Source organism: Coregonus clupeaformis, chromosome 11 (genome assembly GCF_020615455.1).
Source record: "Coregonus clupeaformis isolate EN_2021a chromosome 11, ASM2061545v1, whole genome shotgun sequence".
Taxonomy (NCBI): Eukaryota; Metazoa; Chordata; class Actinopteri; order Salmoniformes; family Salmonidae; genus Coregonus; species Coregonus clupeaformis.
Window position 1 is genome coordinate 21,414,350 of NC_059202.1, and position 27,008 is coordinate 21,441,357.

Consider the following 27,008-nt stretch of genomic DNA (forward strand, 5'->3'; position numbering starts at 1 on the left):
TATAGTAATATTCAAACCAGCCTAGTGATTATGGTCCTAAATTGACTTCTTCTTGTCACGATCGTCTAATGAGGGAGACCAAGGCGCAGCGTTGCGGGTGAACATATTTATATTTATTTTACTGATCACACGATCAAAACAAAGAACGAAACGTGAAGTCCTTCGATACACAACCAAAAGGAACAAGAAACCACAAAACACAAAGTGCAAGACAAACAGTTAAATATGGCTCCCAATCAGAGACACCCAGCTGACACTCGTTGCCTCTGATTGGGAGTCACTCAGACCAACATAGAAAATTAAACATAGACTTACACACCCTGGCTCAACATAACATAGTCCCCAGAGCCAGGGCGTGACAGTACCCCCCCCCAAAGGCGCGGACTCCGGCCGCGCCAAACAACCACAACAGGGGAGGGACCGGGTGGGCACTCCGCCTCGGCGGCGGATCCGGCTCCGGACATGACCCAGGCACGGGTTGTGCTGGACTGACGACGCACACCCCTGGCTTGCTGCGTGGAGGAGGAACAGGCCGGACCGGGCTGACGAAGCGCACCCCTGACTTGGTGCGGGGAGCAGGAATGAGCCGGACGGGCTGACGACGCGCACCACTGACCCGGTGCGGGGGAGCTTGGACGGGCCGGACCGGGCTGGCGACGCGCACCACAGACTTGGTGCGGAGAGCAGGAAACGGGCCGGACAGGGCTGACGAAACGCACCATAGACTTGGTGCGGAGAGCAGGCACGGAGCCGTGCCGGACTGACGACGCACACCACTGGCTTGGTGCGGGAAGCTTGGATGGGCCGGACTGGGCTGGCGACGCGCACCACAGACTTGGTGCGGAGAGCAGGAACGGGCCGGGCTGGGCTGTCGACGCACACCGTAGGTTTGGTGCGGGGAGCAGGAATAGACCGGGCTGGGCTGGCGACGCACACCGTAGGCTTTGTGCGTGGAGCAGGGACAGGCCGGGCTGGGCTGTCGATGCACACCACTGACTTGGTGGGAATGGCAGGAACAGGCCGGGCTGGGCTGACGACGCGCACCACTGACTTGGTGGGAATGGCAGGAACAGGCCGGGCCGGGCTGACGACGCGCACCACTGACTTGGTGGGAATGGCAGGAACAGGCCGGGCTGGGCTGACGACCGCACCACTGACTTGGTGGGAATGGCAGGAACAGGCCGGACCGTACTGGGGACACACACCACTGGCCCCACGCAGGATCAGGAACGGGCCGGACCGGACTGGTAACACACCCCAGTACCTCTCGCCGTGCCTCCACACTTTCCCTCTCCTCTGTGCCCAGTGGCCCCCTAACCTGGCGGCCTTCTCTGCCAACGCTTTGCACCGCTCTAACCCGTACACCTGCTGGCCCGACGTCGTGAGCCCCCCCCTAAAAATTTCCTGGGGGTCTCTCCTCCCTCTTGCCAGACTCGCAATCATCTCCTCCCACGTCCATCCTCTCTCCTCGTCACGCTGCTTGATCCAGTCGAGGTTGCCACGGAGATCTGCCAGCGATGGCTCCTGAACACGCTGCTTGGTCTGGTTAAGGTGGTTTCTTCTGTCACGATCGTCTAATGAGGGAGACCAAGGCGCAGCGTTGCGGGTGAACATATTTATATTTATTTTACTGATCACACGATCAAAACAAAGAACGAAACGTGAAGTCCTTCGATACACAACCAAAAGGAACAAGAAACCACAAAACACAAAGTGCAAGACAAACAGTTAAATATGGCTCCCAATCAGAGACACCCAGCTGACACTCGTTGCCTCTGATTGGGAGTCACTCAGACCAACATAGAAAATTAAACATAGACTTACACACCCTGGCTCAACATAACATAGTCCCCAGAGCCAGGGCGTGACACTTCTCTTTCTCTCTAGCGCTCTAAGTCAATATGCTATAACATATCAGCGAGGCTGTGTGTGTACACTGGAGTTAATCCATTTAGGGGCATAATGCTGGGATGTAATGTTATACAGGAAAGTCATAGAGTGTTGTCCCTGGACATAGCCCCGACACGGTACTTAACACTAGTCATATTTATAGAAGGGACTTAAGCCCACTACGTTACATTCTGCAAATGGAGGTCAAAAGTCGCATGAATGTTGACAACGTCCTTTGGGAAAAAAGTTCTCAGAGGCTTAATTGGCCATGCAAAATCTGCGAAATTAGATTAAGCATCCTCAATTTTCCCCGTTCTCTCTGCGTTTAGCGTCCTCCCGAAGATCGATGGGATCACAAACGTTTTGTTTCGCCAGGGAGGGGACACTCGACACTCCCTGGGAATATTCCCAATTAGTGTTGGTCCTTTTTTTAAATGAGGGGAACAATTTTACGGTGACATTTACATGGGGGTTAGCAGGGATTCTAGGAATCTAACAGAGATATAGGAGACACAGGGACTAATGGAGGTTGAGGCACTGAACACTACTGTTCTAGTTGATGAATGGACATGCTGTGTTGTGTTAGAGGACTGGTTGACAAGAATGTCAACATAACAAGAATAAAAGGTGCATCCTGTAAAGACCCACTGACTGATTAAAGAACCCAGTTATCCAACAGTAGATCGGACTATTTTAGAGCATAAGATATGCCGGTAGCGAAGGGGTTGAAAATTAGAGGTGCGAGCACCAGCCCAATTCAAGCACAGTAATAGCATGTGTTAGTTGATTCGATAAGTGACCCAATCTGACAATCCTTTGTGAGACCAAATGAAACAACCTTCTTTTCTTTTTTTCTTTTCTTTTTTTGGGGGGGATGGATCAGCTTAATATTGCAGATAGATTGTATCTTCTATCAATGTAATTGTCTGCATCACTTCCAATCCCCCATGTCTTTTTTTATTTTTTATATATATATTCCCCTTTATTACTTCTCAACCCCACCATCCTTTCCCCACCCGGAGCAAACTAGTGAACAACAACGCCCAGGCCTCTACTTCCGGTCTATACTTACTATCCACACCTTATGGACAGAGCCAACCTTACAACAATTCTATATATATATATATATATATATATATATATATATATTTATTTATTTTTTTGCTCCTGAACTTCTTCTACTCTCAACCTCTCAGATCATTTTCATGATGTCCATCCGGTTTGCTTCTAAATGCCATATCTTTCTAACTGTGCTCCTTCCCAAAAGCTCCCAACATACACCCTATATACTTATTATGGACACAGTATGCCCACATCATTAGCTATCTTTGCCATTATTTGTTGTTATTTGTTATTAGTCCCATCCTTCAACTCTATTCAATACCTCCCATCTATCTCTTAACACCATCCATATAGGATTTCTATTTGCCATATATATTTCAACCGTACTGTGATGTTTTACAAAAGTTCTGAACCTTTCTATTCTCATTGCTTCTACAGATTGTCAATTAAAAATAAACATTTTTGCTAAAAGTATTATTATATTATTGATTGATTGACTATGACTTTTCAGATCACCCAGTAATGCTATCTGCAAGGTTAGTTCCAGGTAAATATTGCAATCCTTTAGCCATTCCTGGACCTGTGTCCAAAAACAAGCTACAAATGGACAGAACCAAAACAAATGATCTAATGATTCTATCTCTTCACAGCAAAATCTGCAGAGCTGGGAAGATTGTATCCCCCATATAAATAACATTCTATTGGTAGCAAGAATTTTATATAATAATTTAAATTGAAAGATTCAAATTTTTGAATCCGGTGTCGTTTTTGCGTGTCAGTTCATAAACACTATGCCATGGGATCGGTACGTCAAAGATCTCTTCCCAACTATTTTGCAATCTATATGGGACGGCTGTCAATCCTTTGGTCCTTAAGTGAAACTGATATACTTTTTTATTTATCACAGTTTTCCTTAACCAATTATGTTCTTTAATGCAAGGCCGACAGACAAGTTCCTTACTTTCTCCCCCTTCAACTTTCCTCTTCCACTTTTGCGGTAAGGCTGCAATTATTATTACTTACACGGAACAAGATCCCACAACAAGACAGTGCCAATTGGCTGCCTATGTATGGTCCCCAATCAGAGACAACGAGCGACAGCTGCCTCTGATTGGGAACCACACCGGCCAACATAGAACTAGACATACTAGATCCTATACAAAGACAAAGCACAACAAGGAATATACACACCCTGACTCAACATATAAGCGTCCCCTGAGTCAGGGCGTGACAACATTATGTCTTGCCTGGGTTTGTTTACATTATGTCTTGCCTGGGTTTGTTTACATTATGTCTTGCCTGGATTTGTTTACATTATGTCTTGCCTGGTTTTGTTTTGTCGCCAAGACAGTTTGATATTTCATAAATACTAAATACGTAAGTTAGACTTACTGAGTCTGGCTTTAAGTTGAATCAATAGACAAAGCCTTGCAATGGAAGAGCAGCATTGGCAATAGACAAAGCCTTGCAATGGAAGAGCAGTATTAGCAATAGACAAAGCCTTGCATGGGAAGAGCAGTATTAGCAAGCCCCCCTGGTATAGATGCATTTTGACAAGCTCTTTAATTTGTTTGCTCACATATCAGTTTTTGACTGAAATAACATTGCATGCTGCTCTCCTCTGCCATCGCCTGGAAACATGTTGTTATTAATCATTGTCGGATTGTGCATTTATAAGTCCGAACGCGGGTTAAAAAGGGAAGAATTCTGCATCGCAAATGAACTTAGGCTGTCAGTTAGTTTTCCCACCAGCTATAACGGAAAAGGTAACACAAGCTACAAGTGAAAAGAACAGATGGGTATGCAAATGAGGACACTACCTCGGCTTCTTTTCACCTTGAGCAAAAATAAACTAGCAGCTTGTTAGAGAGATCAAAAGAGGTGCGCGCTCAGTGTTTCATTTGCAGACAGTGTCCAAATCCAGAAAATCACATCAGGATTTTTAATGAATTTATTTGCAAATTATGGTGGAAAATCACATCAGGATTTTTAAAATCACATCAGGATTTTTTATGAATTTATTTGCAAATTATGGTGGAAAATAAGTATTTGGTCAATAACAAAAAAGTTTCTCAATACTTTGTTATATACCCTTTGTTGGCAATGACACAGGTCAAACGTTTTCTGTAAGTCTTCACAAGGTTTTCACACACTGTTGCTGGTATTTTGGCCCATTCCTCCATGCAGATCTCCTCTAGAGCAGTGATGTTTTGGGGCTGTCGCTGGGCAACACGGACTTTCAACTCCCTCCAAAGATGTTCTATGGGGTTGAGATCTGGAGACTGGCTAGGCCACTCCAGGACCTTGAAATGCTTCTTACGAAGCCACTCCTTCGTTGCCCGGGCGGTGTGTTTGGGATCATTGTCATGCTGAAAGACCCAGCCACGTTTCATCTTCAATGCCCTTGCTGATGGAAGGAGGTTTTCACTCAAAATCTCACAATACATGGCCCCATTCATTCTTTCCTTTACACGGATCAGTCGTCCTGGTCCCCTTGCAGAAAAACAGCCCCAAAGCATGATGTTTCCACCCCCATGCTTCATAGTAGGTATGGTGTTCTTTGGATGCAACTCAGCATTCTTTGTCCTCCAAACACGACGAGTTGAGTTTTGACCAAAAAGTTCTATTTTGGTTTCATCTGACCATATGACATTCTCCCAATCCTCTTCTGGATCATCCAAATGCACTCTAGCAAACTTCAGACGGGCCTGGACATGTACTGGCTTAAGCAGGGGGACACGTCTGGCACTGCAGGATTTGAGTCCCTGGCGGCGTAGTGTGTTACTGATGGTAGGCTTTGTTACTTTGGTCCCAGCTCTCTGCAGGTCATTCACTAGGTCCCCCCGTGTGGTTCTGGGATTTTTGCTCACCGTTCTTGTGATCATTTTGACCCCACGGGGTGAGATCTTGCGTGGAGCCCCAGATCGAGGGAGATTATCAGTGGTCTTGTATGTCTTCCATTTCCTAATAATTGCTCCCACAGTTGATTTCTTCAAACCAAGCTGCTTACCTATTGCAGATTCAGTCTTCCCAGCCTGGTGCAGGTCTACAATTTTGTTTCTGGTGTCCTTTGACAGCTCTTTGGTCTTGGCCATAGTGGAGTTTGGAGTGTGACTGTTTGAGGTTGTGGACAGGTGTCTTTTATACTGATAACAAGTTCAAACAGGTGCCATTAATACAGGTAACGAGTGGAGGACAGAGGAGCCTCTTAAAGAAGAAGTTACAGGTCTGTGAGAGACAGAAATCTTGCTTGTTTGTAGGTGACCAAATACTTATTTTCCACCATAATTTGCAAATAAATTCATTAAAAATCCTACAATGTGATTTTCTGGATTTTTTTCCCTCAATTTGTCTGTAATAGTTGACGTGTACCTATGATGAAAATTACAGGCCTCTCTCATCTTTTTAAGTGGGAGAACTTGCACAATTGGTGGCTGACTAAATACTTTTCTTCCCCACTGTAAGTGTTTGGTTTGGAGAGAGGAACTGTAACCTAGGTAACCTAGGCATACTGGCATATGTTAAATCAGTAACAACCTCTACGCAGACAACACCCCTTTTGTATACATCTGGCCCTTCATTGGACACTGTGTTAACAAACCTCCAAACGAGCTTCAATGTAATACAACACTCCTTCCGTAGCCTCCAACTGCTCTTAAACACTAGTAAAACGAAATGCATGCTCTTCAATCGAACGCTGCTGGCACCCGCCCACCCGACTAGAATCACTACTCTCGGCGGGTCTGACCTAGAGTATGTGGACAACTACAAATACCTAGGTGTCTGGTTAAGCATCTCCAATCCAAAGTTAAATCTAGAATCGGCTTCCTATTTCGCAACAAAGCCTCCTTCACTCATGCTGCCAAACATGCCCTCGTTAAACTGACTATCCTACCGACCCTTGACTTCAGCGATGTCCTTTACAAAATAGCCTCCAACACTCTACTCAGCAAATTGGATGTAGTCTATCACAGTGCCATCCGTTTTGTCACCAAAGCCCCATATACTACCCACCACTGTGACCTGTACGCTCTTGTTGGCTAGTCCTCACTACATATTCGTCGCCAAACCCACTGGCTCCAGGTCATCTATAAATCACTGCTAGGCAAATCCCCGCCTTATCTTAGCTCATTGGTCACCATAGCAACACCCACCCGTAGTATGCGCTCCAGCAGGTATATCTCACTGGTCATCCCCAAAGCCAACACCTCCTTTGGCCGCCATTCCTTCCAGTTCTCTGCTGCCAATGACTGGAACGAACTGCAAAAATCTCTGAAGCTGGAGACTCTTATCTCCCTCACTAACTTTAATCGTCAGTTGTCAGAGCAGCTTACCGATCACTACACCTGTACACAGCCCATCTGAAATTAGCCCACCCAACTACCTCATCCCCATATTGTTATTTATTTTGCTCATTTATATAATATAATAATATGCCATTTAGCAGACGCTTTTATCCAAAGCGACTTACAGTCATGTGTGCATACATTTTTACGTATGGGTGATCCCGGGGATCGAACCCACTACCCTGGCGTTACAAGCACCATGCTCTACCAATTGAGCTACAGAGGACCACATTTGCACCCCAGTATCTCTATTTGCACATCATCTCTTGCACATCTATCATTCCAGTGTTAATACTACATTGTAATTATTTTGCACTATGGCCTATTTATTGCCTTACCTCCATAACTTGCTACATTTGCACACACTGTATATATATATTTTCTGTTGTATTTTTGACTTTATGTTTTGTTTACCCCATATGTAACTCTGTGTTGTAAATAGTAAATAAATAATAAATACATAGTAAATAAATAGTAAATAAATAGTAAATACATAGTAAATAAATAGTAAATAAATAATAATTAAATAGTAAATAAATAATAAATAGTAAATAAATAATAAATAGTAAATAAATAGTAAATAAATAATAAATAAATAATAAATAGTAAATAAATAATACATAAATAATAAATAGTAAATAAATAATACATAAATAAATAGTAAATAAATAATACATAAATAGTAAATAAATAATTAATAATTAATAAATAGTAAATAAATAATACATAAATAAATAGTAAATAAATAATACATAAATAAATAGTAAATAAATAATACATAAATAGTAAATAAATAATAAATAAATAGTTCACTGCCATTCATTTGGGTTATTAGTCTGTTAAAAAAAAAGCAGTAAATGTAAACTGGTGCTAAGGTTTTTATGAATACTTCCCACAGTGCTCAGAGTTGGCGCTTATGGAGACAGTTGTGAGCTTAGGTAATGAACTGTACCTACTGGAAGTTCCAAGAAATTGCATTTGTAGTCTGTTTTCATCTCGACTCCTGCATAACTCAACAAAACATTCTCTGTATTAACACTGAGAGTGGGGCTACGTCTGAAATGGCACCCTATTCACCTACTTCTGTCTAGGGCTCACATGTCTAGCACATCTGTTTTCTATGGCATGGCTAATAAGCACGTCTGTTTTCTATGGCATGGCTAATAAGCACGTCTGTTTTCTATGGCATGGCTAATAAGCACGTCTGTTTTCTATGGCATGGCTAATAAGCACGTCTGTTTTCTATGGCATGGCTAAGCACATCTGTTTTCTATGGCATGGCTAATAAGCACGTCTGTTTTCTATGGCATGGCTAATAAGCACATCTGTTTTCTATGGCATGGCTAATAAGCACGTCTGTTTTCTATGGCATGGCTAAGCACATCTGTTTTCTATGGCATGGCTAATAAGCACGTCTGTTTTCTATGGCATGGCTAATAAGCACATCTGTTTTCTATGGCATGGCTAATAAGCACATCTGTTTTCTATGGCATGGCTAAGCACATCTGTTTGTGAATCTCTTTCCGTCCCCGTGGTTTGCAAAACAATGTAATTTTCCATCCTTCCTTTGCTTAAGGCTTAACACACACAATCAGTCTTGTTCCTGGGCCTACCAAAGACAAACGAGTTGATCTCATCCGATTTTGTCTTCTCATCCATATCCTTCTTTGTACTCAGCAGCAGTGTACCACTGTGTGTATTGACTCGAGCCAATTGCATGCAAATTCTCTCAAGGACAAGTTGTTGTGGCCCCCCCTCTTTCTCAGACTCTACTGAGATCAGTTGGTTCGGAAAAACACATCTAGCGTCTAATTACACATTTACAATCTCAGATCCGCAGTCGATACGCCTGGGAAATAATGATTCCTTTTGATAGCCCTGGCCACTTGGGGGAGCCTGTTTCCTTTTGATAGCCCTGCCCACTCGGGGGGAGGCTGTTTCCTTTTGATAGCCCTGCCCACTCGGGGGGAGCCTGTTTCCTTTTGATAGCCCTGGCCACTCGGGGGGAGCCTGTTTCCTTTTGATAGCCCTGGCGACTCAGGGGAGCCTGTTTCTAAATGCTTATTATAAAAGACACTCAGTGTGTCTGAGAGTTGGAGGGAAATAACTTGTTCCCCTTTTTTTCTTCGTTGCTTATTTTCTGCGAGAGGAAGATCAAATGTTGAACCATTGTTTGCCAGGGTCTTTAATTAATTCCGCTCGTTATCTTGTAGAGTGCAGAAAGACCCAGTCAGTTCAGATTGGAATTGGAGCAATGGTTGAGGGAGGGAGGGAGGGAGGAGGGAGGGGAGTGAGTGAGAAGAAAGAACTCCTGTAAAAACCCAATTTCTCTACATCAGCAGAAGTGATAGCAGAGGTTACGTATTGTGGATTAATGCGCAGCCAAACAGCTCTGTGTGAATATCACAACTGAAAATACAAACAAAGTCAAAACAGCCGGGTTACAAAAAAAATGAAAAGGAAATTTGTGCTGAAATTGCAACATGTGGTAAATAAACTTTGTAAATGGGGGCAGTGCTAGAAAATCTAAAATGATGTGAGAGGACAAACACAGGACTAACTTTCATAGTAAAAATCGGCTTCACTTAGAGGACTGCTCAGACCAGAATCTGTGAAGAATAGCAAACATACAAAAGAAACAAAAACTAGTTAAAAAAAAATGCTGAACCTAAAAATTCAGTTCAAGTTCAAGAAACACATACAGAGAGAGAGAGGCAAAGTATCTCAATCCTTCACTTATTCACAAATGTTTACGAATGTTATTACTCTCTATTCTTTGTGTTCTTTTTGTACAAGCAACATGGCGGTCCTCCCCTGTCCTGAATTATTGGGGTCATTCTCAGGGGGGTCCTGAGTGTTGGATGTGAAACCAGTCTGTCAGACAGGCAGGGGGAAAGTAGGCCACACATTTCAGCAGTACACCCTGACCCTCCCACCCACCGGCAAATTCCAATCAGTGTCGCGGTGGCAGCGCGAGTTGTTTGTTTGCCACGGGCGTCCATCACTCCTGCCCAATTGAAACTCCTGTATAAAGCCTCCTGGCCTCAGCAGTCATAACCAGGAGTGAGTCAGAAATGGATTTAGTTTCTCTTACATAAACAGAGGTAAGAAGGTTGGCATCATAAAAGAGAGAAAGAAAATAAAATAAAAAAGGGAAACAGATTTATATTTCTCCTGTAAAATGAAAAGCCCCTTTGTCCAGACGTCTGTGAGAGAGGCATTGCTAGTGAACGGTGTGGAAAAGCATCTGCATATTTCTCCGACAGTTGTATAGTCTGGGCTGATGAGCTGGAGTGAAGGGAAGCACTTGTGACAGTTCACAGTCTGTCGAGAAGATCCATGACAGTAAAGGCTGTGTCGCAGGTACACACTCTTAGGTCGGTGTCTGTCTTTCTACTCAGGCAGAAGGAGAGCCATCTGTGGCGATCGTCCTCACACCTGTCTGTTTGGTCAACGTGAGGTCACTGAAGAATGGCACTGCAACTCGCCATTACTCTGGACTAGAAAGGAGAGCGAATTCAGTTTCTGGGCCACAAAAGCATTCCATTCAAGAACCCTGGGCCACTAAGACACAGTAGCCCAAGGCTGCAGAGATGTGCTGCAATGCAGTACACTGCAAGGGGGCACTCGGTGGTGAAAGCCTGAGTACATGAACTCCTTTTTAGCGTTGCATATTGTGGCTAACTGTAGCCCTCAAACCCCATAAGTAAGGAGAACAATGAACACTTGGGAATTGAGTTTAAATGTTCACTGTCGGAAGAAAACCTTGTATCTCCAACATCTTATTTTCAGGAAAGGGAAAAGCGATCATATTTGACCATTTATGAACATACAATCACCAAACTTTCTTCCGACAGCAAAAAGGTTTTGTCCAGACAGCAACGAAATGTACAGCAGCGCCAGTCACATGCACAAGAGAAGGTGAGGAAGAGAAACAACGGATGGGCAACACTTCCTGTCTTCAACCTTCCAAACCTTTTACCTTCTTTACTACACTTCAGAGATGAGTGGGTGGGACTAACTCCTAACAGAGATTAGTGGGTGGGAGAAACTCCTAACAGAGATGAGTGGGTGGGACTAACTCCTAACAGAGATGAGTGGGTGGGACTAATTCCTAAAAGAGATGAGTGGGTGGGACTAACTCCTAACAGAGTAGCCAAAGGGCTAACTCCTAACTAAGACTCATCCTTCTGTGTCATTTTGGTATTTTATTAGGATCCCCATTAGCTGTTGCGAAAGCAGCATCTACTCTTCCTGGGGTCCACACAAAACATGAAACATGATATAACACATGACATAACACATGATATAACATGATATAACACATGATATAACACATGATATAACACAAAACATAACACATGATATAACACATGACATAACACATGATATAACACATGATATAACACCAAGATGGCGTAGCAGTGCGGTCATAGTTTTATTCTTTGTTCTAGTGTATATATCCAGTTTCTTGTTTTTTTGTCTATTTTGTATATATTTCTCAATTTTACTTTTCATTCTTTAACTAAATATACTTTCCTGCAACCCGCCTCACCCAACGTGGAAAGGATTCTATTATTTCTTTATAACTTTCATCAAGAACCTTAAGCTGAAACTAGTCTAGCTGCAACTGAATGGCTACTTGCTATTAGTCACCGTTAGCGTCTTCACCACTGTCCGTGGCCTGCACTACCCACCAGCCAACTCTAGCTCTAGCCTGGACAATTCGTTGGCCAGTGTGCACAGCGTGCTATCGACCCAGAGCATATCGGACTTTCTGCCGGAATCACTGGACCCTAGCGCCGGATCATCGCAACCAGCTAGCTGCAACCTGTTGTTAGCTAATTACCATTGCCCCATAGCAAGCACCAGTTAGCCTTGAGCTAGCCTCAGGCCCATCTCCCGGCTATCCACCTCTCTGTCAACCGGACGGGACCTCCTAGTGTTGACACTGAGCCCCGCCGATCCAACACGACTGGTTTGCCGACGAAATCGTCTGATGTGGTTTCAACAGGCTTCCCGTTTCGACGACCACGAAGATCCATCTGCTAGCCCCGGCCCGCTAGCACACGCAAACTACAACTGTGCTTCCTGCTAGCTGTGCTGAAGCACCAATTTGAACTGCTCTCGGACTCACATATTGCTGTTCACTGGACCTTATGATCACTCAGCTGCACAGCTGATGCCTGCTGGACTGTTCCTTTACACGGTACCCTGTCCTGTTTATTCTGTTTAGCCTCAGCCCAAACCTTATCGCTATTACCAGTTGTTGTCTTAGCTCTCTCTAATAACACCTGTGATTGCTTTATGCCTCTCTCCCATGTCAATATGCCTTGCCTATTGCTGTTTTGGGTTAGTTCTTATTATACAATTTCACTGTAGAACCCCAAGTCCCTCTCAAACTGCCTCAAATAGTTCCTTTGTTCCACCCCCCATACACGCCGAGACCGATAGCATCCAGTGATGCTATCTCTTTCATTGTTACCCAACGCTTAGGTTTACCTCAACTGTACTCATATCTTTCCATATCCTTTTCTGTACATAATGCCCTGAATCTTTTCTACAACGCCCGGAAATCTGCCCCCTTTATTCTCTGTACCCAACGCACTAGAAGACCAGTACTTAAAGCCTTTAGTCATATCCTTATTCTACTCCTCCTCTGGTGATGTAGAGGCTAACCCAGGCCCTGCAGCCCCCAATATCACTCCTACTCCCCAGGAGCTATCATTTGTTGACTTCTGTAACCGTAAAAGCCTTGGTTTTCTGCACGTAAATATCAGAAGCCTCCTTCCTAAGTTTGAGTTATTCACTGCGTTAGCACACTCCGCCAACCCTGATGTTCTAGCAGTGTCTGAATCCTGGCTTAGGAAGGCCACCAAAAATTCAGAAATGTCCATCCCCAACTATAACATTTTCCGTCTAGATAGAACTGCCAAAGGCTGTGGAGTTGCAATCTACTGTAGAGATAGCCTGCAGAGCTCTATCATACTATCCAGGTCTGTGCCCAAACAGTTTGAGCTTCTACTTCTAAAAATCCACCTTTCCAGAAATAAGTCTCTCACTGTTGCCGCCTGCTACAGACCCCCGTCAGCCCCCAGCTGTGCCCTGGACACCATATGTGAATTGATTGCCCCCCATCTATCCTCAGAGTTCGTACTGCTTGGTGACCTAAATTGGGATATGCTTAACACCCCGGCCATCCTACAATCTAAACTAGATGCCCTCAATCTCACACAAATTATCAACGAACCTACCAGGTACAACCCTAAATCCGTAAACATGGGTACCCTCATAGATATCATCCTGACTAACTTACCCTCTAAATACACCTCCGCTGTCTTCAACCAGGATCTCAGCGATCACTGCCTTATTGCCTGCGTCCGTAACGGGTCCGCGGTCAAACGACCACCCCTCATCACTGTCAAACGGTCCCTAAAACACTTCAGCGAGCAGGCCTTCCTAATTGACCTGGCCCAGGTATCCTGGATGGATATAGATCTCATTCCGTCAGTAGAGGATGCCTGGTTGTTCTTTAAAAGTAATTTCCTCTCAATCTTAAATAAACATGCCCCATTCAAAAATACAGAACTAAGAACAGATATAGCCCCTGGTTCTCCTCAGACTTGACTGCCCTTGACCAGCACAAAAACATCCTGTGGCGTACTGCATTAGCATCAAATAGCCCCGTGATATGCAACTTTTCAGGGAAGTTAGGAACCAATATACACAAGCAGTTAGGAAAGCAAAGGCTAACTTTTTTCAAACAGAAATTTGCATCCTGTAGCACTAACTCCAAAAAGTTTTGGGACACTGTAAAGTCCATGGAGAATAAGAGCACTTCCTCCCAGCTGCCCACTGCACTGAGGCTAGGAAACACTATCACCACCGATAAATCTACAATAATCGAGAATTTCAACAAGCATTTTGCTACGGCTGGCCATGCTTTCCACCTGGCTACCACTACCCTGGCCACCAGCTCTGCACCCTCCGCTGCAACTTGCCCATGCCCCCCCCGCTTCTCCTTCACACAAATCCAGACAGCTGATGTTCTGATAGAGCTGCAAAATCTGGACCCCTACAAATCATCTGGGCTAGACAATCTGGACCCTTTCTTTCTGAAACTAGCCGCCGAAATTGTCGCAACTCCTATTACTAGCCTGTTCAACCTCTCTTTCGTAACGTCTGAGATCCCCAGAGATTGGAAAGCTGCCGCGGTCATCCCCCTCTTCAAAGGGGGTGACACTCTAGATCCAAACTGTTACAGACCTATATCCATCCTGCCCTGCCTTTCGAAAGTTTTTGAAAGCCAAGTTAACAAACAGATCACCGACCATTTCGAATCCCACCATACCTTCTCCACTATGCAATCTGGTTTCCGAGCTGGTCATGGGTGCACTTCAGCCACGCTCAAGGTCCTAAATGATATTATAACCGCGATCGATAATAGAGAGTACTGTGCAGCCGTCTTCATCGACCTGGCCAAGGCTTTCGACTCTGTCAACCACCGCATTCTTATTGGCAGACTAAATAGCCTTGGTTTCTCAAATGACTGCCTCGCCTGGTTCACCAACTACTTCTCAGATAGAGTTCAATGTGTCAAATCGGAGGGCCTGTTGTCTGGACCTATGGCAGTCTCTATGGGGGTGCCACAGGGTTCAATTCTTGGGCCGACTCTTTTCTCCGTGTATATCAATGATGTCGCTCTTGCTGCTGGTGACTCTCAGATCCACCTCTACGCAGACGACACCATTTTGTATACATCTGGCCCTTCATTGGACACTGTGTTAACAAACCTCCAAACGAGCTTCAATGCCATACAACACTCCTTCAGAAGCCTCCAACTGCTCTTAAACGCTAGTAAAACTAAATGCATGCTCTTCAATCGAACGCTGCTGGCACCCGCCCACCCGACTAGAATCACTACTCTCGACGGGTCTGACCTAAAGTATGTGGACAACTACAAATACCTAGGTGTCTGGTTAGACTGTAAACTCTCCTTCCAGACTCACATTAAGCATCTCCAATCCAAAGGTAAATCTAGAATCGGTTTCCTGACTATCCTACCGATCCTTGACTTCGGCGATGTCATTTACAAAATAGCCTCCAACACTCTACTCAGCAAATTGGATGTAGTCTATCACAGTGCCATCCGTTTTGTCACCAAAGCCCCATATACTACCCACCACTGTGACCTGTTGTAATGAATACTCGGACAGAGTGGTAAGATCCAATCGCAGAATAGCGATGCTTTATTAGAGTACAGACAAGGGAATAGCTTAATCGTGGTCGGTCGGGCGGGCTGTGGTCAAAACCGGGCCAGGCATAGACAGGCAGAGGTACCAATGGAGCGGGCTAAGTCGTAGTCGAGGGCACAGGCACAGGATCAGAGGACGGTAATCACTGGGGTAGACAAGCAGAGGATTAAGCAATTCGGGGAGTCAAACAACAAGGCACAGGTCGGATACACGGGTAATCAAAAACAACAAACTCTCTCTCTCTCTCTCGGAACAAAACGCTTAGCAAGTCACAATGGAACAATACCTCGCACCGACTGAACTTCTGAGCACACCTTATATCCTGCCCTAATTATGGACAGGTGTGCTCAGAACTCAGGTGAACCAGATCGAGTCTGATGACTCCCCCTCTCTGTAGATCGGGGAAGTGTCAGACTCTGTCTGGACCCAGCCAACCCCCGATCCCTTACACCTGTACGCTCTTGTTGGCTGGTCCTCACTACATATTCGTCGACAAACCCACTGGCTCCAGGCCATCTATAAATCACTGCTAGGCAAATCCCCGCCTTATCTTAGCTCATTGGTCACCATAGCAACACCCACCCGTAGTATGCGCTCCAGCAGGTATATCTCACTGGTCATCCCCAAAGCCAACACCTCCTTTGGCCGCCATTCCTTCCAGTTCTCTGCTGCCAATGACTGAAACAAATTGCAAAAATCTCTGAAGCTGGAGACACTTATCTCCCTCACTAACTTTAAGCATCAGTTGTCAGAGCACCTTACCGATCACTGCACCTATACACAGCCCATCTGAAATTAGCCCGCCCAACTACCTCATCCCTATATTGTTATTTATTTTGCTCATTTGCACCCCAGTATCTCTATTTGCACATCATCTCTTGCACATCTATCATTCCAATGTTAATACTAATTGTAATTATTTTGCACTATAGCATATTTATTGCCTTACCTCCATAACTTGCTACATTTGCACACACTGTATATATATTTTCTGTTGTATTTTTGACTTTGTTTTGTTTTACCCCATATGTAACTCTGTGTTGTTGTTTTTATCGCACTGCTTTGCTTTATCTTGGCCAGGTCGCAGTTGTAAATGAGAACTTGTTCTCAACTGGCTTACCTGGTTAAATAAAGGTGAATTAAAAAAAATTAAAAAATAATAATAAAATGATATAACACATGATATAACACATGATATAACACATTACATAACACATAATATAACACATAATATAACACATGACATAACACATGATATAACATGATATAACACATGATATAACATGATATAACACATGATATAACATTATATAACACATGACATAACACATTATATAACACATGATATAACACATTACATAACACATGATATAACATGATATAACACATGATATAACATGATATAACACATGATATAACATGATATAACACATGATATAACACATGATATAACACATGATATAACACATTTCATAACACATGATATAACATGATATAACACATGATATAACATGATATAACACATGATATAACATGATATAACACATGATATAACACATGATATAACACATGATATAACACATTTCATAACACATGATATAACACATGATATAACATGATATAACACATAATATAACACATGACATAACAGGATATAACACATGATATAACACATGATATAACACATAATATAACACATGACATAACACATGATATAACATGATATAACACATGATATAACACATGATATAACACATGACATAACACATTATATAACATGATATAACACATGATATAACAGATGACATAACACATGATATAACACATGATATAACATGATATAACACATGATATAACACATGATATAACATGATATAACACATTATATAACACATGATATAACACATTTCATAACACATGATATAACATGATATAACACATGATATAACATGATATAACACATGATATAACACATAATATAACACATGATATAACATGATATAACACATAATATAACACATGACATAACATGATATAACACATGATATAACACATTACATAACACATAATATAACACATGACATAACACATGATATAACATGATATAACACATGATATAACATGATATAACACATGATATAACATGATATATCACATGATATAACACATGACATAACACATTATATAACACATGATATAACATGATATAACACATGATATAACACATTATATAACACATGCTATAACACATTTCATAACACATGATATAACACATGATATAACATGATATAACACATGATATAACATGATATAACACATAATATAACACATGACATAACATGATATAACACATGATATAACACATGATATAACATGATATAACACATGATATAACACATGATATAACATGATATAACACATGATATAACACATGATATAACACATGATATAACACATGACATAACATGATATAACACAAAACATAACACATGATATAACACATGACATAACACATGACATAACACATGATATAACATTATATAACATGATATAACACATGATATAACATGATATAACACAAAACATAACACATGATATAACACATGATATAACACATGACATAACATATTATATAACATGATATAACACAAAACATGACACAAAACATAACACATGACATAACACATGATATAACATGATATAACACAAAACATAACACATGATATAACACATGATATAACATATGATATAACATGACATAATACATGATATAACACATTACAGTCTGGTCAGGCTTCTCTGATGTGAAACTCTGACTCAATAACTGAAAATGTAGAGACATGAAGAGAGTGTGGGAGGGGATGAGAGAGGGATGAGGATCGGGTCAGGGAACCAGCAGACGAGTTCAGAGAGGGGGGGGGTGAAGACATGTGTGTGTGCCTGCTTTCGTTGACTCGTGGGAAGATACGTATGGTAGTTAACCACAAGAGGACGAGGCAGTTCCGGATGCAAGCGTGGGTGAGTATGTGTGTGAGCAGAGCAGGGAATTCTCCTGCAGGCCTGGTAGAGGAAGTCAGCCTCCCTCCAGAGGGCTTGGAAGGAAGAGCAGGGTATTCTCCTCAAACTGGGAGAACGTGAGCCTTCTGAAATTTGGATTTGGAGAGGAAAGAGAGAGCAAGAGAGAGAGAAAGAGAGAGAGAGAGAGACAGAGAGAGAGAGAGACAGAGAGAGAGAGAGAGACAGAGAGAGAGAGAGAGAGAGAGAGAGGGGGAGAGCAGAGACAGAGAGAGAGAGAGAGAGAGAGAGAGAGAGAGAGAGAGAGAGAGAGAGAGAGAGACAGAGAGACAGAGAGAGACAGAGAGAGAGAGAGAGAGAGAGAGAGAGAGAGAGAGAGAGAGAGAGAGAGAGAGAGAGAGAGAGAGAGAGAGAGAGAGAGAGAGAGAGAGAGAGAGAGAGAGAGAGAGAGAGAGAGAGAGAGAGAGAGAGAGAGAGAGAGAGAGAGAGAGAGAGAGAGAGAGAGTAATGGAGAGAGAACTAGCAGCTATAGACAGGGTGTGGTGGGTTTGGAGGGGGGAGACGACAGATATCCACTAAGATGTGCTTCATTAGACAGGCAAGTCTGGAGACGGACCCGTAGCACAAACCTAAAGATAATGACGAGATGGCGCCAGCTCGGTCATCACGTGACCAGAGCCGCACACACACACACACACACACACACACAGACACACACGCTTAGCCTAGCTTAGCATCTGAAATATAATCTAAAACACATTTCATCCTAACCCAAGGCTGGGGTCACTGTGCAGGCATGGGCTTGGTGACATTATGCTCCATTGGTTTGTACTGGGGGGTCCTCCAAGTGTACTGGAGTATGCTTGTTTGACCAACGGCCACTATTAGCTAATGGGGATGTTCGCAAATGTTTGCCGCACTGCTTAATTGGGCTAAAATGTCAGTTAAAATGAACTTCTCGGGGGAGAAGAGATAATGACATTGAATTCAATGAAACGACGAATGAAAGGAGAAGAGGACTCAATAACACGTAGAACGTGACAGAGAGCGACACCGTAACAAGGAGGACGAGGGAATGTACTCATGCTCATTTACCGGGTCGGTGCTGGGAGAATGATCCCTACAATAGAGTGTGTGACAAAGGAGAAGGGTTCAGCTAGTGGAACGTGTGTCTGTGTGTCTGTCCACTGGGCAAAAACTGGTTCAATCAACGTTGTTTCCAAATAAATTCAACCGAAATAAAAATTGATGTGATGATATTGAATCAACGTAGAAAAACTAATTGGATTTGCAAAAAGTTGTCAACGTAAAGGCATTACGTCTTTTTTTCACCCAACTTTTAACCTAAATCCAATGACATGGTGAAATGTTTTGTCGATTTCACGTTGAATTCATGTTAGTTGACAACTCAACCAAATGTAAATCAAAACTTGATTGTTGAACTGACGTCTGTGCCAAGTGGGGGTGTGGGTGTGTTGGGAGCCCAATGACATTTTTGCTCTGTCTTCCAATGTACAAAGTGGGTAGGGGTTCTAAGTATAGGCTGCCTACACCAAACCACGGGATCACCAGGCAGCGCCGGAGATTAGGTCCTTTGAAATGTGAGCCTTTTGATGGACTGGAGATCAGCGACTGAAGATTGATAGATAGACAAGGAGAGGGGGAGGGAGAGAGGAAAATAGGAAACAGGGGATTAAGGAGAAGAGAGAAGGATGGGGGGAGTGTGTGACAAAGTCACTGGGCGTAGACTGAGAGATGACCGTCATAGGTCCCCACAATGCTGCTAAACGGGTATGTGTGTGTATGTGGGTGTGTTCCGTCATAGGTCCCCACAATGCTGCTACATGGGTCTGTGTGTGTATGTGTGTCCCGTCTCCAGGCCGTACCTGGGGTCTGGAAGTTGATGCGTCTCATCTCCACTGGGTCTGTGGGGTGGTGGGGGGTGATCTCTGCGTTGTTCAGCAGACATTTTGTTCTGGGCTCTGAATCCTTTCGTTTGCGGCTTTGGAGGGGGAAGGAGAGCAAAGACGTGCAACGTCAAGACAAAACAGCCGCCCTCCACAGTCCATACACAAACAACAAGTGCTCAGTACTGCTACAGCGCGTAAAGTTTTTTCTTAAATCCGTGAAACAAAACAGTCGAGAGGCATACAGTATCTAGCGAGCCAGCTTCTTTTCCCCTCCCATTGTTTCACCCCCGACTAATAAAAAATATATTTTATGCTGAGACAGGTTATTTTCTCGCCGAAAAATCACACACACCAATAAAGTACGGCTAAGCCTTACCTGTCAGGTTTGCTGCTTCCAGAGAAAGCAAAGGAGTTTCAGATCAATATATAAAGAGGGGGAAACACAACACAAGGAGAGAGAGGGGGGAGAAGAGAGAAATCAAAGCATTTAAAAATTCACAGGGGCTGCCGCCTCGCAGAGCTAGCTAGATAAAGTTCATCAGCATTTGGAGGAGCTGGTCGGTCCGTGTGTGTGAGTGTGTCTGTGATTATGACTGTGTGTGTGTCTTGGTGAGCTGGGGGGGTGTCAGGGTGAAGGGCAGATAGAAACATTAGCCACCAGAGAGAGGAGAGAGTGGGAAAGCAGGAGAGAGAGAGAGGAGAGAGTGGGAAAGCAGGAGAGAGAGAGAGAGGAGAGAGTGGGAAAGCAGGAGAGAGAGGAGAGAGTGGGAAAGCAGGAGAGAGAGAGAGGAGAGAGTGGGAAAGCAGGAGAGAGAGAGAGAGGAGAGAGTGGGAAAGCAGGAGAGAGAGCGAGAGGAGAGAGTGGGAAAGCAGGAGAGAGAGAGAGAGGAGAGAGTGGGAAAGCAGGAGAGAGAGAGAGAGGAGTGAGTGGGAAAGCAGGAGAGAGAGAGAGAGAGAGAGAGAGAGAGAGAGTGGGAAAGCAGGAGAGAGAGAGGAGAGAGTGGGAAAGCAGGAGAGAGAGAGGAGAGAGTGGGAAAGCAGGAGAGAGAGAGAGGAGAGAGTGGGAAAGCAGGAGAGAGAGAGAGGAGAGAGTGGGAAAGCAGGAGAGAGAGAGAGAGGAGAGAGTGGGAAAGCAGGAGAGAGAGAGAGAGAGGAGAGAGGGAAAGCAGAGGAGAGAGAGAGAGAGAGGAGAGAGTGGGAAAGCAGGAGAGAGAGAGAGGAGAGATTGGGAAAGCAGGAGAGAGAGAGAGAGGAGAGAGTGGGAAAGCAGGAGAGAGAGAGGAGAGAGTGGGAAAGCAGGAGAGAGAGAGGAGATAGTGGGAAAGCAGGAGAGAGAGAGAGGAGAGAGTGGGAAAGCAGGAGAGAGAGAGGAGAGAGTGGGAAAGCAGGAGAGAGAGAGAGGAGAGAGTGGGAAAGCAGGAGAGAGAGAGAGAGGAGAGAGTGGGAAAGCAGGAGAGAGAGAGAGAGGAGAGAGTGGGAAAGCAGGAGAGAGAGAGAGAGAGAGGAGAGAGTGGGAAAGCAGGAGAGAGAGAGAGAGAGAGAGGAGAGAGTGGGAAAGCAGGAGAGAGAGAGAGGAGAGATTGGGAAAGCAGGAGAGAGAGAGAGAGGAGAGAGTGGGAAAGCAGGAGAGAGAGAGGAGAGAGTGGGAAAGCAGGAGAGAGAGAGAGGAGAGAGTGGGAAAGCAGGAGAGAGAGAGGAGAGAGTGGGAAAGCAGGAGAGAGAGAGAGGAGAGAGTGGGAAAGCAGGAGAGAGAGAGAGAGGAGAGAGTGGGAAAGCAGGAGAGAGAGAGAGAGAGGAGAGAGTGGGAAAGCAGGGAGAGAGAGAGAGAGGAGAGAGTGGGAAAGCAGAGAGAGAGAGAGAGGAGAGAGTGGGAAAGCAGGAGAGAGAGAGAGGAGAGTGGGAAAGCAGGAGAGAGAGAGAGAGGAGAGAGTGGGGAAAGCAGGAGAGAGAGAGAGAGGAGAGAGTGGGAAAGCAGGAGAGAGAGAGAGAGAGGAGAGAGTGGGAAAGCAGGAGAGAGAGAGAGAGGAGAGAGTGGGAAAGCAGGAGAGAGAGAGAGAGGAGAGAGTGGGAAAGCAGGAGAGAGAGAGGAGAGAGTGGGAAAGCAGGAGAGAGAGAGAGAGGAGAGAGTGGGAAAGCAGGAGAGAGAGAGAGAGGAGAGAGTGGGAAAGCAGGAGAGAGAGAGAGATGAGAGAGTGGGAAAGCAGGAGAGAGAGAGAGAGGAGAGAGTGGGAAAGCAGGAGAGAGAGAGGAGAGAGTGAGAGATCCAGGGAGAGATGTTACTCTCCCTAACCACTAAGAGCTATAAGTTGAGGTCAGCTAGGCCCTGTTTCTCCTACTCTACACGTTGGCCTACTTATTCTACATGACTTCAGTCACCCAGCACATAGTTATTGTACACTACTGGGGCTCTCTCTCTCTGTTAAAACAGAAGCAGATACACTTTAACTGTTTGTTTGCTCCAGCCCCAAAACACATGGAAATACTTTAGATGTAATTTATTTTAAAGTTAAAACAAGGCTTTAGATATCTCCCCTTTATGTAAAGATGTCATCATGGATATTTCCCTGGTTTTAGCTCTTTCACTAACTCCTCCTCGGCTCCTTTACTCCAAGTCTCCTTTCCTCCAAGTCTCCTTTCCTCCTCGTCTCCTTTCCTCCAAGTCTCCTTTCCTCCAGTCCCTTTTTGTGTCCTCCTTACCAACCTTCCTTTCATTCACATTTCTCATACAGTAACATTTGTAACAGTTTTAAAGAAAGTCAACCCCCCCCACCTAAAAATAACCTCCCCCTCCCCCAACATACAGAACAGACAATCCCTTTTAGCCTACATCCCCCAGAATCCCCTACAACGTAACTCACTTCTTGTAGAGGAGGATGGCGATGACGATGCAGATGATGAAGACCACGGCCAGGACGGGCCCCACCACCCAGATGAGGCCGTCCCCACCCGTCTCCATGGGCAGAGGATCCACCTCCAGCTCTGGGGTCACCACTGAGTCCGTGTATGGGCTGGCCGCAAACATTTTCTAGACAGAGAGAGAGATAGACAGAAGGGTCAATACAACTGAACTGAGAAATACTAACAAATAGAGAGATATCAAATACAGACAAGAGCTCAATGCAATTCAACTTAGAAGTAGTGTACCTATGCATAACATATAAACATACCTTTCATAAACTTACTCACACATCTGGTATGATGACCAGAGTTATCTCCTTACTGTACAGTATATGGATCTGGTGTATGTCTGAGTGTGCAGTGGTGTGTCTGAGTGTGCATGTGCACGTGTATGAGTACACACATATGTGCGTGTGCCTATCATCACTGGTACTCACCCCGGCGGTGGTGTTGAGCTCGGCCAGCAGGAAGAAGACGTATTCCTGCCCGGGCTCCAGAGGTTTGCTCTCACAGCTGCTGTGGCGGTGCTCTGTGCCCAGGGTGAAGGTGGTGGGGAGCTGCTTGAAGCAGGCCGTGATGTAGGGCTTCTTGCCGTCCGCTTGGCTCAGCTGGCGCCTGGTGCGACGCTTCGGGGTGATGTCCCTCAGCAGCTGAAGGAGACAGGGAGAGAGGGGTGAGGTGAAGGAGGGATGGAGAGAGGGGTGAGGAGTGTGAGAGGATCTGCGTTCTTAGCGGAGCTTTATCTTGGTTTGTTGGTTTGTCTGTCTGACTGTCTGAATGTCTGTCTGTCTGTCTGAATGTCTGAATGTCTGTCTGAATGTCTGTCTGTCTGTGTGAATGTCTGAATGTCTGTCTGAATGTCTGAATGTCTGTCTGTCTGTCTGAATGTCTGTCTGAATGTCTGTCTGTCTGTGTGTCTGATTTAATGTCTGTATGTCTATCTGAATATATGTCTGTCTGAATGTCTGACTATCTGAATGTCTGTCTGTCTGTCTGTCTGTATGAATGTCTGTCTGTCTGTCTGTCTGTCTGTCTGTCTGTCTGTCTGTCTGTCTGTCTGTCTGTCTGTCTGTCTGAATGTCTGTCTGAATGTCTGTCTGTCTGTCTGAGTGTCTGTCTGAGTGTCTGTCTGTTTGAGTGTCTGTCTGTTTGAGTGTCTGTCTATCCATCTCTCTAGATATTAATGTGCTCATCTCTATTTGACCAAGTTGACAGAGAATCTTAACGCATATTGTCTTACAACGTTGAAAATGGGAAGAGTTGGTGGACCCACTGTATCCATCAACAGTACCATTAGTCTGCCAGCCCGCCTGCCCGCCCACCTATCTGTATCTATTCCTCCACCTATCTGTCTACCCATCAATTTATCATTCCTATTGGCAGTGTGTGAAGACGAAGAACGTTCAACCACCCAACAAATCAATGGAGATAGTTTGTGAAAGAAATCTAAACGTCAGCCGAAAACTTCCTGGATGGGGTTTTGCAGGTCGATCCCCTTACACCTTAAAGTCAATAGGCTGCTTGTTGGCATCAGGCCCTGGCAGACCAGGCTTCTCCATTCATTTACAACAGAATATGAAGAACTTCGCTGAAGAGGTGGAATATGGGTAATTCAAACTATAACAGCTCGCCACTGATCACAGCTCAAGGTCACCCCTAGCAACCGAGGAAGGGTGGGAGCATGCGTGTTACTCCCTTCTCTCCAGGCGGGAAGGAGGGAGGGGATGGAGGGAACACGCTTGAGGAAAACTACGGGACCCCTCTGAAGTTGCTATTAACATCTCCGTGGCATACGGCACACTTGGACAGACATACATGTGGGCGTGCAATGTGTTGTTTTGTGGTCTTTGTATCGGTAGCTAACAATTCCCTTGACGCTAATAACGTTGTGTTCAGATGCATTGTAGCATGAGGCAGCTTGATGTACAAGTACAGCCCCTGGACAGAAAGCTAATCTATCGCAGGCCACGCTTGAATGGGAGTCATTTCTTGGTTCTTACCTCTTCCAAGTCCATTTCGTCTGGGTTCTTGAGATGGCGTCCAGTCCCCAAACCCTTCTTTAGTGGTACCGCCACCACATAGAAATCCCTGCAACACACACAGACATCACTACCATCAACATCCTCAGAGAACCATAACATTAACTTACAGTACAGGGACTAATGGGCTAGGTTGGGTTTAGCCTGAAAGTGTGTGTGTGTGTGTGTGTGAGAGAGAGAGATGGTGAGTAAGTGACAGTAAAAAGAATGAGAGAGAGCAGATTAATAATGGAACACCGGAGTGAGAGCAGGAAATAGAGAGAAGGACAGAAGGTTGGCAAGAGAGAGGGCAAGAGAGTAAGTTGTAATGTGTGCTATGTGGAAGAGTGTGGGAGTTTAAGAGAGAGAGACAGAAAAACAGCTACAATAAGAGAGAGAGAGAGAGAGAGAGAGAGAGAGAGAGAGAGAGAGAGAGAGAGAGAGAGAGAGAGAGAGAGAGCTACAGTGGAGAGAGAGAGAGAGAGAGAGACAGAGAGAGAGAGAGAGAAAGACAGCTACAGTAAGAGAGAGACAGAGAGATAGAGAGATACAGAGACAGACAGACAGACAGACAGAAAGAAACAAAGAAAGAAAGAAAGAAAGAAAGAAAGAAAGAAAGAAAGAAACAAAGAAAGAAAGAAAGGAAGAATCAGATAAACTGGCAGAAACCCATGTTTCCATTTCTCTCACTTGATGCCCTTGCTCTCCACAGGGGCGAAGCCCATGGTCAGAATGTTGTCCGGCTCCGAGTAGAGGTCCAGCTTGGGCTTCTTGACCAGGATGGGTGGTGCGGTCCTAGCAACCACACGGTGGCGAGGTCCACTCTCCGTGTTCTCCTGACACGTGACCCGGAACTCATAGGTGGTGTTGGGCCGCAGGCTGGTGACCAGCGCCTTGGTCAGCCTGGCGTCCACGTCCATCTTCTGACGGTTGTACTCGATCTGGACCGGGGGATGGATAGAAAGACAGACAAACAAATGGAGATGCACAAAAAATACACATTAGGAAAGTTCTCCATCTGTCTCTGTAGTGGTGGAGTAGTGGAGTAGTCTCCGTCTGTCTCAGCGCTGGGTAAAACCGCTGGCTTAAAGCATGTGAAATGTAAAATGAGTCTGTAGGAGATATTCTTTGGAAATAGTGTTGTCCAAGATGGCATGTGTATGAATGCCTGGGTTTCTGTAGCTTTTTCCCTGTAAAGCATAATTCAGTGTCCACAGATGCAGAGACGTGATAGTCCGGCGCCCCATTGTGACATAGCTACGCGGCTCTGAGATCACCATCTGTGGGGGACGACACAGCCCCAAATTCCCAAATAGCGCGGCCCGCGTTCGCGTCTTCTATTCATTTGAATGGGGTGACGGTTGGAGCACTGAGAATTTGAAAAGTATGAAAGCCAACGGTCCAATATTCTAGAACACGGCTGTGCATACACGTTTGTGGACTCTGAAAAGGGTTAATAAACTATAATTTGTTCTCTGCAAGACTGCATAGTTTGAACTTCGAATTAAATCACAATTTCTGTCAGTAACATAATTATTCAAATATTTATTCAAAGAGCAGGAGCCCTCTACATGTGCATGTGTGTGTGTCAATTTGTCTGTCTGCCTGTCTCTC

At 44.5% G+C, this 27,008-nt stretch overlaps 1 protein-coding gene across 6 annotated transcripts in view; it reads right to left on the bottom strand.

Annotated features, from left to right (window-relative positions):
- LOC121576528 (receptor-type tyrosine-protein phosphatase S) overlaps positions 1–27,008 on the bottom strand; it is a 391,473-nt gene that overhangs the window by 46,287 nt on the left and 318,178 nt on the right. For 3 of the 6 annotated variants that reach the window (XM_041889739.2, XM_041889742.2, XM_041889740.2), the window contains 6 exons: positions 26,085–26,335; positions 25,377–25,464; positions 23,814–24,026; positions 23,337–23,503; positions 20,855–20,869; positions 20,455–20,570 (listed from right to left, as the gene is read on the bottom strand). In XM_041889739.2, coding sequence (XP_041745673.2) covers positions 20,455–20,570; positions 20,855–20,869; positions 23,337–23,503; positions 23,814–24,026; positions 25,377–25,464; positions 26,085–26,335 — 850 coding nt within the window. Of the gene's footprint in view, positions 1–9,859; positions 9,908–20,454; positions 20,571–20,854; positions 20,870–23,336; positions 23,504–23,813; positions 24,027–25,376; positions 25,465–26,084; positions 26,336–27,008 lie in introns of all 6 variants that reach the window. The other 3 variants (XM_041889745.2, XM_041889744.2, XM_041889743.2) reach the window with 2 other exon arrangements.